Source organism: Opisthocomus hoazin, chromosome 26 (assembly GCF_030867145.1).
Source record: "Opisthocomus hoazin isolate bOpiHoa1 chromosome 26, bOpiHoa1.hap1, whole genome shotgun sequence".
NCBI classification, from domain to species: domain Eukaryota; kingdom Metazoa; phylum Chordata; class Aves; order Opisthocomiformes; family Opisthocomidae; genus Opisthocomus; species Opisthocomus hoazin.
In genome coordinates, this window is record NC_134439.1 from 3460287 (window position 1) to 3474751 (window position 14465).

Sequence of the window (14465 nt, forward strand, 5' to 3'; positions counted from 1 at the left end):
TGCCGGGAGCTGGGTAACAGCCGCCGACCTCCGTAGGCCGCACCACCAGCCCTGCCGCAGGCGGCGGCCCGTCAGGCAGCGAACGGCAACGGCCAGGCCTGGAGGCCAGCGGAGGCCGGTGAATGCCAGACAGCTGGGGCTGAGGCCGCGCCTGAGCCCGCCCCGCGGTGTGAAAGGCGAACTAAAAGCCAGGAGCAGCAGTTTGGGAGCTGCGGTAGCCATTTTCCGCCCTGAGGTAACTGCCACCCCTTCCCGCCTCGCAGCGCGCTTCCCGCCGCCGCCCCCACGTGACAACGGTGCTCCTCACGTGACCGCCGCCCGCCCGCCTAAGTCCTCTTTCGGGTCGGACGGCGGAGCGATACTTCCGGTTCCGGTAGCTCCCGGCCCATCATGGCGGCGCCCAAGGAGGCGCCGGAGCGGCGGCCGTTCGGGAGGCGCCTCCTCACCGACCCTGCCCGTCTCTTCCAGCACAACGCCTGGTGAGGGCGGCCGCCCCGCCTGCCCCTCGCCTCGTCGGTGCCCGCTCCGCATCCCCGGCGCTTTGCTGCCCGCCGCGGGGAGCCGATCGGGGCGTTGCTGCCCTGCGGTCCCTCTCCGCGCCCGGCCGCGGGGGTTGGGGTGGGGCGGGGCGGCCGGGGGTGCTCGTCCTCGCCGCCCCGGCCTGCCTGTGGCGGGGCGGCGGTGGGTCCGCCCCGAGCAGCCCCGCTCCGCTCCCCGGGAGTCCGGGCGTAGAGCGGGGCCTGGGGCCGGGGCCTGGCAGCCCCGGGTTGGGGCGGTGCCGGGAGGGCTTGGAGGCGCGAAAGGGCCCCGCCCCGCTCGGCCTCTGCTTGGGGGTGCCGATCCCCGGGGGATTCTGAGCCTTCGTCGGCTCCTCCCGGAGCGGTCAGGGTCCCTGGACGTTTCAGGAGAATGTGTTGCTTTGCTTTGTAGCCATTGTCGCGGTGGTGTAGTTAATAAAGTTAAAGGATCTGGTCTCGGAGCTCTGTCGCCCTTTTCAGTCTGTATACATGGGTGGCTAATGTGGAAATGGAGCGAAGATCGTTTTGTCCATCTGCCGCCCCACGAGGATGTAACAGGGTGAGGTGGTGTTAGCTTGGAACGGGAGCGCTTTGGTTAGAGAAAGCTGTTGGTTTAAGCTACGTTAAGGACCCAAATTCTCAAATTTGCTGAGAACTGAAGGTATTTTGCATTTTTGAAGTAAATATGCCCACTTTTGATCTCTGGCTGCTATACCCTGTTAGGAATTAGGTGTGTTTAATTTATAATAAAGCACAGCTTGTCATTTGCTTTGGGACTAGACTACATCAAAGATATGTTACAAAAGCATATCCTCAGTAGTATTCCCTGCAGGAACTCCTCATAATTTAGCTTTTCACAGAATTGACATTTGTCAAATCTTTGTTTTGTGAAGTAATATCAAAAGACTAATTCCTCCTGAGGCCAGGATAGTGCTTCTTGGTTCTTGTAGTCTGCTTTTCATTCACTTATTTTAATGGTAAAAGGTCAAGTGAATCACTTTAATGACTACACAAGAGTATATGCACATTTAAGTTATTAATAGGTTCTTAATGCTTTAAAGCTTCCTGCATATTTTTCCCGTAATTGGATTTAATATAACACTTTCTCTTCCAAATAACTCTACTGCCTTTTTTGTTTTAACTTGAGAAGGAAAATGTAGTTTTCTAAGATAGTTAAATCAAATGGCCCAAGTTGATAACTCTCAAGTGAAAGCACACAAGTGCCTGCCTGTCCGTCCCTGGGTGAGAATGGCAGTTCCTCTCCAGGGAGGCTCGTTTGTGCTGAGTGCCCCCGTGGCTTTGTAGTAAAGATTTGTTTCCTCTAAACTTGGCTGAGCATCATATAGGGAAAAGATTAGGGGACAGATCTGGTGTCTTGTGGGCTCCCTTCTGGTTATGTCTTTTGTAATGCTACAAGTGCCATTCATTCAGAACTGGGAACTGTATCTGCTGATAGTTGTATCAGCGATCAGAATTAGCTGCATCAGCTTTCAGAATTAGAGATCATGGAAAAGCTCCACAGCTGTCAGTTTGGAGAGCTGTCTAGACCTTTCTCATTTCTCTGTGTCTTTGCCCTGCCACTCTCAGCTGAGCAGTTCATCTTATTTTTTACAACAGGGATAATGTGGAATGGTCAGAAGAGCAGGAAGCCAGTGCCAGGAGTAAAGTTCAAGAGAACAGCTCACAGCTATTGCCACAAGACAAACAAGGTACTTCTGGATGCTATTGTAATGCTGAGTCTTATCTTGTTCATACAAGAGCGGAACAGTCTGGCCAGAGCTCCATATGCATCTTCACTTATTCCTCCCTTCCCCCCGTCTCCCAGATCATTCAAAGTACATAACCTAGTAGTTGATAATGAAAAATGGAGGAGGAGGAATCTTTCTGTTCTTAATTTACCTCTTTGTGACTTTTCCACCTTCTCCAGAAACTCATCCTACTGGAACAGAAATTATATTGGCTGGGAGGAGTCGTCGTGGGTTGAGCTGCTTTGTTCGTGTTGTGTATGTTTAAATACTTGTTAGTGTTCCTTGTCAGCAAACTCCTTTCCATGTAGAGCAGCAGCCTCATTTAGTCTTATTTTTTCTGCTTGCTTTTGCTTGCTAAAGCTTAACTTCTAACAGACAATCCTCTGTTTGCTTGCATGCTGTGGAGCTATCCCTAATGCAAGCTCGGTTTTTCTCTTCAGAGGGCCTGATGAAGTAGTGTCCATATTCATCTCTACCAGGTTAACAAACAGCATGATAATGATTAAATCAGAAGCGAAGAAAAATTATTTTATCCTGATTGAAGTGTTTATCATCAGAGAGGCAGAAAAGGGATTCCAGAGTTTTTTGTTTCATCAAACTTGGCTTAAAGGATATTTATACATCCAAAATGCAAAGCTTACCTGGATCTGAACCAAGCTAAAGGTGCACAGCTCTAAGTAATACGGCCGAAGCTGTTCTGAGTTGGTTAATAATGCGTCTTTCCTCCACACCTGCTAGATATCATCCAGTCCCTTAAATGGCGGGGAAATGGCTTCCTGTTCTTTGGTGTGATAAGAGACTTGTCTGGTGATGGTCTTGTTATACCCTGCCGAGCTCTAGGATGGATCTGCTCCTTTTGTTCAAGTTAAATTGAGCGTGGCATCTGTAAGGCGATGCTGAACGCTATTGGAGCTATTGAGACACTTCCCATATAGCTTCCAGTTGTGTTCACAATAGCAAATTTCATTATACCAAAGAGCAACCCTCCTAATTTCTTGGATTCCCAGAAGTATCCAGCAGTTTCTATTGTGATACCCATTGTGCTGAGTTCATTTTAAAATCTGGTTAACATTAAAGGATGCTGTCTGTCATGCTTTGAGAACCTATATACAACTATGAAATTGTGGAGCAATTCACTGTTAGAGCAGTTTGTCAGGTCTTCGTGATGTATTTCCCAGAGTGAACAATGGAGGCCAGTGAAATTTTGATGGCTGCTATTCAGTGGGAAGCATGTGGAGACAATGGGATGGCTGAAACGTAGGGAAGCCAGCCCAGCCAAATGTGCCTGAAGGCTCTAGTATTTTGAGAATCAGTAACGTCCAGGCAGCAGAACAAAGGCAAGCTATTGGTCATTATGGCTGTATTATTCTGTGGACTTCTTGGGGCTGTCAGAATTTGTTCTGAAGGAGGAGAGAACTTCTGTGGGGTATGTCGAAGATGTGTCTCCTGGCTGGGAACAAAGAAAGAAGTGGAAGAGCTTTTTGGTTTCCTTTTGAGGCTCCATAATTAGCCCCCATGCCATTCAGGGGGTCCCCGGGTTCTCTTCCTGTCTTTTGTGAACAGGTACTTTTGTTTGCCCTTCTGCAATGTGGAAGGGTGAGTATGGGCTTGGCTCTGGGGGTTTCCTTACAAAGACGAGCAGAAAAGTCAGGAGTCCTTATCAAGAATGCCTCTGGAGGAATCTGGCTCGCATACTGATGTCCTCGTGAGCTAATACCACAAAAAGGGTCTTGAAGCAAGTATTATGTGAACATTTCTGGCATAAGTTGTGCAGGAAGTCAGACTGAAAAATTAATGTGGTCATTTTTTTTGCTTTAAATCTGTTTCTTGCATGATCTTTGTCAGCTGGCCCCTGATTTCTTGCATTTGTATTGTTACTGATCCTGTATTCCAGTGCTTTGAAAACACCACACTATGAGGTAAATGAGCTTGAATAGAGCTTCCGCATATGTGGGTTGGAGTATAACAGCTGTTCGATAGCATCCAACAGAATTTCACAATAATTTAACACAGGAAGAGCACAATGTCCTGTTTAGTGTTATACTGTGGCAAAAATGTGGGTAATCCAAAATGGCTGGGCTGGAATTTTGCCCCAGCACCTTGGGTAAGCATCCCATTACAATCAGGCTGTCATGGGATTGTTAGGGACCAGCGGGAATCAGGACTTCTTGTTTCTGTTAGGTGAAAGAGTGTCTCCAGCCTCAGCAGACTTGCATATCCCTACTAGTGCATGGAAGAAGTCACAGTTCAGGAAGGAGTGAAGCACCAGGGGCTGAATCAGTAACACTTCTGCCTCTGACATTAGCAGTCATTGAATTCTCCTATGCAAAGAGTAAACTGACTTAACCCTGCTTGCTTTGAGCTACAGTGGGATCATGGCACAAACTTACCACTTTAGTCTAATATCAGACATTAAAATTTCTTTCTGCTTGGGATTTAAGGACAAGGCTTCTTAAAAGGAGAAAATCCTTGTAGTTGTGGTGAAGAGATTATTTCTGTATATAGCTCACTGTGTTCTAGGGATAGGTCCCACTAAAAATACACATACAACTGACTTCTGATTCTGTTAAAGCCATTTTTGTCTATATTTGGCTAAGGCTACATATGTTTCCAGGTGTTCTTGGTTCCTTTTACTATCTCCCTTCAGATATCTTCTAAACATTTGTATGCTTTTCAGAAAGACTAATAAATTGTCGTTCAGAGAGTAATACTAATCTCCAATTTTAAGACGCCTGCTTTTTCTCGTAACCCTGTTCTTAGCAGATGTGGGAGAGAGGTTATCCATTCTGACATACAGTCATTGTCCTTAAGTGTGGGAGAATCATTTGCGTTCAGGAATGCACGTGTTGCTGTGCGAAGATGGCTAAGGAGTTGCATGTTATTGAAATGCAGTTGGGATCTCTGGCTGTGGATGTTAATGCATCTAAGTGATTACAAGCATAGGATGCTATAATTAGCTCTTATTTCCCAGGACAGAGAACTCATCACATGGATGAGAATTCAGGAAGCCAGCTGGATTCGTAACTACCCATTGAAAAATAGTTCCCCTAGAACTGTGCTTGATTGGAAATCTGTGAAGGTGTGTGGAAATAATTCTGTGGGTGACCTGAATGTTATTAGATTGTGGCTTTGTAAGAGTTCTTCCAGCTTTCTGTAATACTCATGTTGCTACTGGAATGTATATCCACTTGGTGTGAAAATTACAATGCTTGCTGCTAAAGTTAATTCTTACCATCTTTAGTCTACACTATTGCTTTAACAACAGTGGTTGCTTTGTTGATTCCCCTCTTTTGTTTTAATTTCATCAATGCGTGATGCTCTGACATGCGCAGAACTATAGAAAACAAAGTGCTGTAGACTGGACTCCAGCAATACTTGTGTGAAAACTTCTGTCCTGTAATCCTGGAGTATTGCGCAAGTGCTAATTGAGCTTTCTGACAGACCTGTGTAGTTGACTAATTTTCTGTCTCTTCATCTGAAAAAATGGACAGCGTCTTGGACAAGAGCTCTTCAGCTCCAGGCAGCTGTCATAGAATTCCGTAGAAATTGTAAGTGCTTGACACTTAGTGTCATGAGGCTCCAAATGAATTGTTCCAGGGAACTGAACAAGTTAGTGTTAGAGATGGAAGTGAAACCTGGTTTTCTTCATTCCAGTCTGCTTCAAAGAGGCCTTTCCAGTTGCCAGCTTCCTTTAAATCCTATCAGGAAACAAACAGTTTCCTCTTCTATCTCTTTTTCCATTTTTAGCCCTAAGTGACTGTGAGGAGGCAGGCCGAGTGTTTATGTGGGATGGCACAATTTAAATAAAGATGATTTTCAATCAATAACCTTACTTGTTAAAGCAGATTGCTGAGTAGATGTCTGCAGTGATCCCTCGCTGTCTGAACTGATTATGCTCTGAGACTTCCGTTTTGACTGCTGGTGATGGTTTTGCTTGTGTTCACAGAGGAATATGAGGTGAACGCGAAGAGGTACTGGGATGACTTCTACAAAATCCACGAAAATGGCTTCTTCAAGGACCGGCACTGGCTGTTCACTGAATTTCCTGAGCTGGCACCTAACAGGAACCCAAGTCAAAATGGGGATTCTGTGCATGAATTTAGTAACAAAGAAGAATCCAACAATGAAGGGCTGGGAAGCTGTGAAAATGGACATTGTTCATTGGAAACCAGGTCAGAGAATCAGTTAAACCTGATAAAAAGCACACCTAAGATCTGCACAGAGGAATCGGCTGCACGGAAGTATAGTGAGCTGAATCAAAGTGATGGAGATTACCCAGGATCATCTGCATCTTACCGTATATTAGAGGTAATAGCTCTAAAACAGAAAGTCACACATCAGATGGTCCCTTGTATGTGTGTTAGCGTGACTGGGACATAAAAATATATATCACTGGCAAACAGCAAGTGAATGGGATAATTTCCTTAAGTCAGTAAAATGCAAAAAACAGAGCGCAGCTTAGAAGTGAATTAAATCTGTTGGGATTCTTTTGGTTCAGATTGTAAATTGGCAGAGCACAAGGAGCATAAGAAGTTTCCGAGTTTAAAAGAGAAACTATTATTATCGGATGTTGAAACGAGCATTAAAAGTCACCTTTTGAAGAAGCTGATTCTTGTCTGTATAAAGCTTTCAGTTGTCACCTATGTTTTGTACGTTTGTGCTGACTCTTCGTTGCCTTCGGAGGTGTGAAACAGAACAATGAAACCAAGAATGCAAAGGTGCTGTTTGGTTTGTTCCTTATGGCCCACGTAATAACAGGGAATCTCGGACTGATACAGGGTTTGTCCCAGAAAAGTCTGTAGGGCTTCTAAATACTAGACTTCTGACAGCTGGTAACAACCTTTTGCTCTGCCACCTCTAGTTTTTCACTGTAGATGTCACTGGTTGTGTTGAATGCTTCGTGTTCTATGGAAGTTCTGCCCTTCCAGGGAGAGGCAATATGAACTGTCCTTTTGATTTTATTTATTTAACCTGAGGTTTTGAGACGTCTTCAGTCTTTGATGTTCTTGGGTCCTTGTGGCTTTCCTCTCTCACGTGAGTACTCTGAGTAATATCTGTCACTGCAAGCCATCAGTGGTGTTTTCTGCTCAGTCTATTTAAATTTTACTGATTCCTTAACCATTGAGGCAAATTCCCCAAACCCCGTTGTGTGAGCCATCTTCAAATGGGAACAAACACAAGGAGTAATAAAGCAGAATCATTGTAGGCCTTGTTGTAACTTGAGGAAGAGCCATCTAGTGAAGGAAACTCTGAAGCAGCAGGATGTGATTATAGTAAAGCAAACATCTTCATCCATTGCTCTGATTTTCTGTGGAAGTGAATGCAACTAATCCGTCACCTTTGCCAGTGCCTCAGTGACTCATACTGGTTGTTATGCTTGGGATTCCAGCAATAACAGTTTTCAAAAGAGTAACAATATATGGCTTGTTAGTAAGATTTCTACAAGAACTGGCTTAGTGGTTTCCTACAAATGCTTATATGTAAGCCTGCTCCTCAGAGCTGAACATATCCAGATCTTGCAGTGAGATTTGCAAATGGTCACCGCTATGCTCAGTTGTTACTCTTGAATTTCTCTTTGTTCCATGGCTCCGGAGAGATGATTTTAAATTAGCTGCATGGGACATGCTGAAGAAATTATTTTCACTATGTGTACATCTACTTTGTTTATGCAGGTTGGCTGTGGTGCTGGAAATACAGTCTTCCCAATTTTACAAACCAACAAGTAAGTAGTTCTTGACAGGTTTTTACCTGCATGATATACCAGCCTCTGAAAAACAATCAGGAAAGTGTTGCATGTGTGTTCTTAGTTTAGACAAGCTCAGAGAAAGACCAGATGCAAATGGTACATTTGCCATCTGCAGCTTCAGACGATTGTGTTTTGAGCTTCGGAATCTTTGGTCTTAGAATGCAACCAACAAAACATGGTGTAAGTTTCTATGTCTCATTCTGAAAGCATTTTCATACAGGCCTTACTATTTCTCCTTTTCCAGAAAGAGAAGTAAGCAGTCAGTTCCATATGAGAAGAACTGAGGCATGAATGAGCAACATGATCCACCAGATTTTGCACAAGGCATTGTTGACAGAGATAAACTAAAGCCCAGGATTTCTGGCTCCCAATTCTGTGCTCTGTGCATTCGAGACACTTCTGTAATTCCTGTGGAGCACCTTTATGTAAATGATGATAGTTTCTTTTTATTTATTTCAGTGACCCAGGCCTTTTTGTTTATTGCTGTGATTTTTCTACAACAGCTGTGGATCTTGTCCAGGTAAACTCAGTGATGACTTACGAAGGTAGAAACTACCTGGTGACAATTGCATGTTAACACAAATATATCTGCCACTGGCTGTCTGGCTGTGTTGGCAGCTTTCTGGTTTCAGCTAGCCTTGATGCTGACCCTTGTACTGGTAAATCAGGAAAACAACCTGTCAGATTGTAGAAATGAGGGAAGTTGGAGTTCTCAAAATGTCACATTGGCAGCAAACAAGTCAGCCAGATTTTCTTTCCTCTGCAGTTGGCAGTACTTTCCTAAATCCAGTGCTCTTTTAGGTGAGTAACTGCTGAACCTTGAAAACATTCAGGCTATTTTTTAACAGGAACTGAAGCTGGTTTTGGTTTGTGTGTGCGTTACCATTACTGCAGTTCTGGGAACACGGTCTGATTGCTTCTGCACAGGCAGCTGAGGAGGGATATTGTCTGTAGAGCAGGAGGCTGGAATTTAGTGAGAGGACAAATACTGCTAACAAACTTCGGGTCAGAACAGAACTTGGAATATGTGAAGTATCAAATGTCGTCAGTCACTTAATGAGATGGGGAGCACGGCAGCAGAGGCAGCGTGCCGTGTCATCCTCTTGAGCTGACACAAGCACTGTTTACAGAGGCTACTGCAATCTGTAGCGGCAGCTTTAGAAAAATACACAACTTCTTTTAGAAGTCTAAATGTGATTTTTTAAGAGCATAACTTTGGGCAGCCTGGTTTGATGTTTGGGGTATAGAGGGAGTAGTCTGCCTGTAGTTGAAATGAGTGTTGATATCAGTGATGCAGAGAGGGGCCCTGACACTCTCCCTTTTGTAAAGATTTCCAGCTTAACAGTGTAAATCCCTCACTTCTTACCACTATTAGTGGAGAATCTGACCTTAAAATTGCAATAATCCCTCAAGCCAGTTTTGGGGTTTTGGCAGTGCTGATTGTCTGAATGTAACAAGTCCAAAGCTCTTTGTAAATCTCCCATGTGTACTTATTTTTCACGTTTCACCCCTATTCCTTGTCTAACCAGGGAACCTCTCTGAACCCATCTTAGTGGCGTCAGATAGGTCCAGGGGGGCCTTAGTCTCAGTGAGGCTGAAACAGATCTCTGGACACACCACTTTAATTTGTGAAAGTTAAAATGCTCCCATGTCCAGATAATGTTGAGATCAAGGTCTGCTGCTAATGCTTTAATTTCTCTCCCCTTAAATACAGAATAATGCGGAATACGATTCTTCTCGCTGCTTTGCGTTTGTCCGTGACCTGTGCAATGATCAAAGTCCTTTCCCAATGCCAGACGAGAGTCTTGACGTTGTTATTCTTATCTTTGTCCTCTCAGCGATTCTCCCAGAGAAGTAAGTTTCAATAATTCCTTCTGGTTGCAGAAGACAATGCATATAGAACTGGAGTTCTTTAATAGTAGGTCCCCTCATATCAAGGAAGATTACAGTTTGTTCTGTGTCTGGTGCAGCTTTCCATTAAGCCTCTGAAAATGAAATTTGCAGGTGCTTTGTGTGGTAACAAATTCCGGCCCAGGATAGGTGTGATTTTGAAGTGTTAAGTGGCTATAGGTGATGTCTTGCTGTGGTCACAGTTTCTCACCCATTCTGAACCCCAGCCACACAGAGCACTCAGCATCCATTTGTGGAAAGTACGCTGCTAGAGTTTAACACTCAAAGGCTAGATGAATTTCTCATATGAGAGGTGGCAAGAAGGGAGGGGACAGGTTCAGAAAACAGTTGGAGAAAGTGCTGTGATCTTGGTGTGACAGTGTGTTACAACCTACACTAGTCTCTCTTTTTTGTTCCCTTTGGTTTTATTTCACAGCATTTTTCTTCAAGTTCACGTATAACTTGTTTTACAGAAATAGAAATCCTTTTGTAATTAGTAAGAGAGAGCAGTTTATCCCTGCTGTGGCAGGCTAAGTTATCGTTGTAAAAAAAAAAAACCAAAATTGGGGAGTGTCAGCAATAAGCTGGCCAAATAAAATCAACCCACCGAAGTCTGGGAGAGCTCAGAAAAGTGCTAGCTTTTGGTAGCTCTTTATATGACGTTGAAACATATGTAAAACTTTCTACCTTCTTTTTGGAAAGTAAGCTAAGGAAATAGGCATTGTTTTGCAGAAGGTTGAATACTTCTGTTTTGTTCTTTCCTCAGGATGCAATGCATCGTTAACAGACTGAGTCGCCTTCTGAAACCAGGAGGAATGATTTTGTTACGAGATTATGGCCGTTACGATCTGGCCCAGCTTCGGTTTAAGAAAGGTATTTTCTTTTCCCTTGGGGAGTCTTGCCAGATGACTCATAGATGATGCTTCTCTGGAGTGGTTTCTACCCTGTTTAGGAGGCAGCTCATTAATTCTCCTTAAGCACAGCGTGTGCTGGGAGAGGTGCCTCTTGTTGGATGGCAGTTGTTGATTTTTAAATGGTAGCTGGTAACTGTTTAAATCCCTCTTGCCCTTAGGTCAGTGTCTGTCTGATAACTTCTATGTGAGAGGTGATGGCACCAGAGTCTACTTCTTCACACAAGGTAGGAGGCTAGAAAACATCCCTCTGACTCTCCTCACTTCTTTATGTCCCTGTGCCTTCAAGTTTTGCCACTGGCTGTTTCCAGCCTGCCTTTGTTGGAGCAGTGTGAAATGTTAAGTGTCTCCAACTGCACGAGGATCTGGGCTTGTCACTTGCTGATGTGAATATGGCATGGTGAATTCCTTAGTGGAAAATCCTTTTAGGGAAGACTAGTGTATTTGGTACACTGGGAGAGGTGGGGATTGGAGGAGCTCTCCCTGAATCTTGCTGCCTCCAGAGGATGGAGTGAGATGGACACCACTGGAAGGAACTTCTTTTAACTTTACTGTTCTCCTACAAGGAAGTAAGAAGGGTGTGGTTCAGCATAGAGCTGAGGTAGCCGCTCCAGTTCTGCTGCTGCTTGCTGTTCAGCAGGGGTTGTATTCTCCCTGCTTATCACCAATTGCACCTCCAGTCACTTCCACCACGGGCCCTCTGCACGGTCAGTTTTAGACCAGTGGCACAACTGCAGCAAACTATTCCCTTCGCCACTGCACAAGTCTTGTTTGTCACAACAACATTAATGTTAATGCGTGTTTGGCAAACGCTTCACAATGGCAAGCATCTGATAAAAGAGCACAAGCTGGGACCTGTTAGCCCTTTTCTATAGAAACTCCGTACAAATCACGTGCTCCCAGGCTGCAGTGGAACAAGCTCTCTGCTGCTCAGCAGGACTCGGTCTGGCTTTGCCCTCGGCCAGTGTGCTGGGGCACTGTGATACTTATTTGCTTGGTCAGGAATACCTGCCAGTGTAGGTTGTTGCAGCCTGGAGGCTCTTAGTGCTTTCATTGGACCCCAGCAGGGTGTGGTTTTTTAAGGAATTTTTTTCCCAAACTTAAGTGTAATGAATCCTGTTCCCCTCCAGCCTATACAGCCCAGATCTTACTGCCACCATTTGAAAGCATAGGTCTGATCCTGTTCTTTGCTCTGGCAGACTCGGAAATTCCTCTGGAGAGAGGGCGGAGGGAGAAGGAATGGATCTGTCCCTACTCGCCAGAAGATGCTCCCTTAATAGGTTACTAGAGGCAATAGCCATGTCTGAAACTGCTGCTATTTTCCCTTGTCAAGTCTCTATAATTCTAGTTGTCCTCCACATAGTTCTTTCATTCCCTGGTAGAAGGTAAACTCAGGGGAAACTAGAGAAACTGTGATCTTAATCCCCCGTATTGTAGTTGTTACATCTTGTCTGATCTTTACATTTCCTTGTGAGACCATGACTTTCCTTTGGCCCATCTTTCAGCATGGTTTAGCCCTCAGTGTGAGCAGGTGTCAGTGAAATGAGTGCTGTGGTATCCTCAATCTCCTTCTCTCTGCTTCCAGATGAATTGGATGATCTCTTCACAACAGCTGGGCTGGAGAAAATCCAGAATCTGGTTGATCGGCGATTGCAGGTGAACCGTGGGAAACAAATGACAATGTATCGAGTATGGATCCAGTGCAAATACCGCAAGCCTGTCGCCCCTGAACTGTGAGGAACTGGGGCACACGTTTTAGGTTGGAGCCTCTTCGTGGCCACGAGCAATGTGTCCTCCTGGTGAGATGTGGTTTTACAGAGTTCAGCACACACAGGACCTCAGTGCCTTTTACAGTGCCTAGCATCACTTCAAGTGAGTTTTGCTAAGGACAAATGCTCCAAGAGGAGACCAAGCAGTATTTTAGATGTCTTGCTACGGGTTTGAGGTTTTTTTTAATTATTTGTGGGTTTAACAGCTTAAGAAATGGTGAAACTGTCTTGCAGCAGCTGAGCAAGTTGAGTAGCTAGTCACTTTTACTCTGGATTTCCACATGAAACAGAAGGAGAGCGTCGACCTTACCTCTGTGTTGTGTACTCTTGTCTTGGGAACAAAAACCATACAAAAGGTAAATCTGCTCTTTGCAACTGGTCTCTATGCCTATATGGATCCCTCAGCCAACTTATCTCATACAGCTCTCTTCTAGTCATTCAGGTTTGTGCAAATCCACAAGTTTAAAATACATTGATCGAGGGCAGGAACTGAGAGCATGCGAGCTTCTCTGTGCCAGCTTCCCCATGGATGCCTCAAGGTGTGCAGATAACCTGTGGAGGAAGCAGATTATTCTGCCTTGCCCTCGCTGTTCACAAGGATGTTCATTGAGGGAGCTAGAACACTATAGCTCAGGTGCTATAAATTTGTATTGGGCAAGGTTCTGACTTTCAAAGATTTGGGGCTGATGCCAGTTTCAGGGCACCTCCAGAATGCAGAGTATCAGCAGCAGCTCACGGGACCAGGGTTTACACAGGATTACCTGGTTTTTCTGCTTGAGCAGGGAGAAACTGTTCTTGCTGGCTGCAGCCCCCAGGCCACGAATTGCACTGCCCTGTCATGGCGGTGTGCTAAATCCAAGTAGACAAGACACCTGTCTGGGATGAGAAATCTGAAGAATGTCTACCACTCTTGTTTAATTTCTTAGATGAAGCCAACATTGTGGCTTTCTGAAGGTATTTCCCCACCTTTGACAGCAAATATTTTTTAACTCAGCTTGTTTTCTTTTGTTATTTTTAGGGTGTGGTACAACAGGTATTAGAATAAATTTTGTGATGATGCTTTTCAGTGCTGGTTTGATTAATATAAATAAGGCTTCCACAGAAACTCACATGCTTCTGCATGCCTGACCTGAAGGATTAAGGCCACCATTAGGTAACTACAGTTTTTTTCCACTTCTGTTATCATGAGTCTCACTAGTGCCTACTCTCATCTGTCAAGAAGGGAAAGCCTTGCCTGATATCTCCCACCTTGTTTTAGTTCCTGAAGCAACAAGATCTATTGTGTGTGCACTGCTGGCGGAAGAGCAGGTCATGCTACACAAAGCATGTATATTTTGTTAGCTAGATGCTAGTATTTGTAGCTTACAGTTGCCTAAGAATAACTGTCAACTATACAGACACATAGGTTATGAAATAACTGTCTTGAAACAGGAAAGAAAGGGTAAAAAGATGAGGAAATGTCATTGCTGTCTTTGGAGAGTCTGCAGGAGTCCTGGAGAGTCAAACCAGGAGCACCCTGATCTGTAAAGCGTTGGAAGGGACTGTAGCAATACTCTTTGCTGGGCCTGTGACAGCGTGATCAGTTCGTAACTTCCATGTCACTGTGTCACCTTGCAGGTATTCGTATGTCTGCCACCCAGAGGCCTCTGGGTCAGGACATTTCAGCCCTTCCTGTGGAAAGGTTACCCAGCAAATCTATTCACACCACAAGGGCAGGTTGCGGTGCTGGGGTGGGAATGGAAATGCTCTATTGCTTTTTTTATATAGCTAGCTTTTTTACTGTTGAAAGCGAATCACATAACTGGGAAGAGAATTCTTGTTCGATTTGTTGTACTATATTTCCTGAAGGGCTAAGCAACTTTCCAATGTCTGCAAGTGACATA

At 44.7% G+C, this 14465-nt stretch overlaps 1 protein-coding gene across 1 annotated transcript; it reads left to right on the plus strand.

The window, feature by feature from the left end:
• Positions 1-354: 354 nt before the first annotated feature.
• On the plus strand, positions 355-13647 carry METTL2A (methyltransferase 2A, tRNA N3-cytidine). The gene is made up of 9 exons (XM_075443624.1): positions 355-479; positions 2136-2227; positions 6213-6574; positions 7939-7988; positions 8472-8532; positions 9727-9866; positions 10669-10775; positions 10975-11040; positions 12399-13647. The coding sequence occupies exons 1-9, from the start codon at positions 391-393 to the stop codon at positions 12548-12550; spliced, it is 1119 nt and encodes a 372-aa protein (XP_075299739.1). The 5' UTR covers positions 355-390; the 3' UTR covers positions 12551-13647.
• Positions 13648-14465: the final 818 nt, after the last annotated feature.

What these genes read in the sequence shown, in the direction of transcription:
- METTL2A (XM_075443624.1), top strand. Translation starts at nt 391, where the DNA reads ATGGCGGCGCCCAAGGAGGCGCCGGAGCGGCGGCCGTTCGGGAGGCGC. An exon ending in CATCTTACCGTATATTAGAG is followed by an intron (nt 6,575 to 7,938) that starts GTAATAGCTCTA and finishes TTGTTTATGCAG; the next exon opens with GTTGGCTGTGGTGCTGGAAA. An exon ending in CCAGCTTCGGTTTAAGAAAG is followed by an intron (nt 10,776 to 10,974) that starts GTATTTTCTTTT and finishes TCTTGCCCTTAG; the next exon opens with GTCAGTGTCTGTCTGATAAC.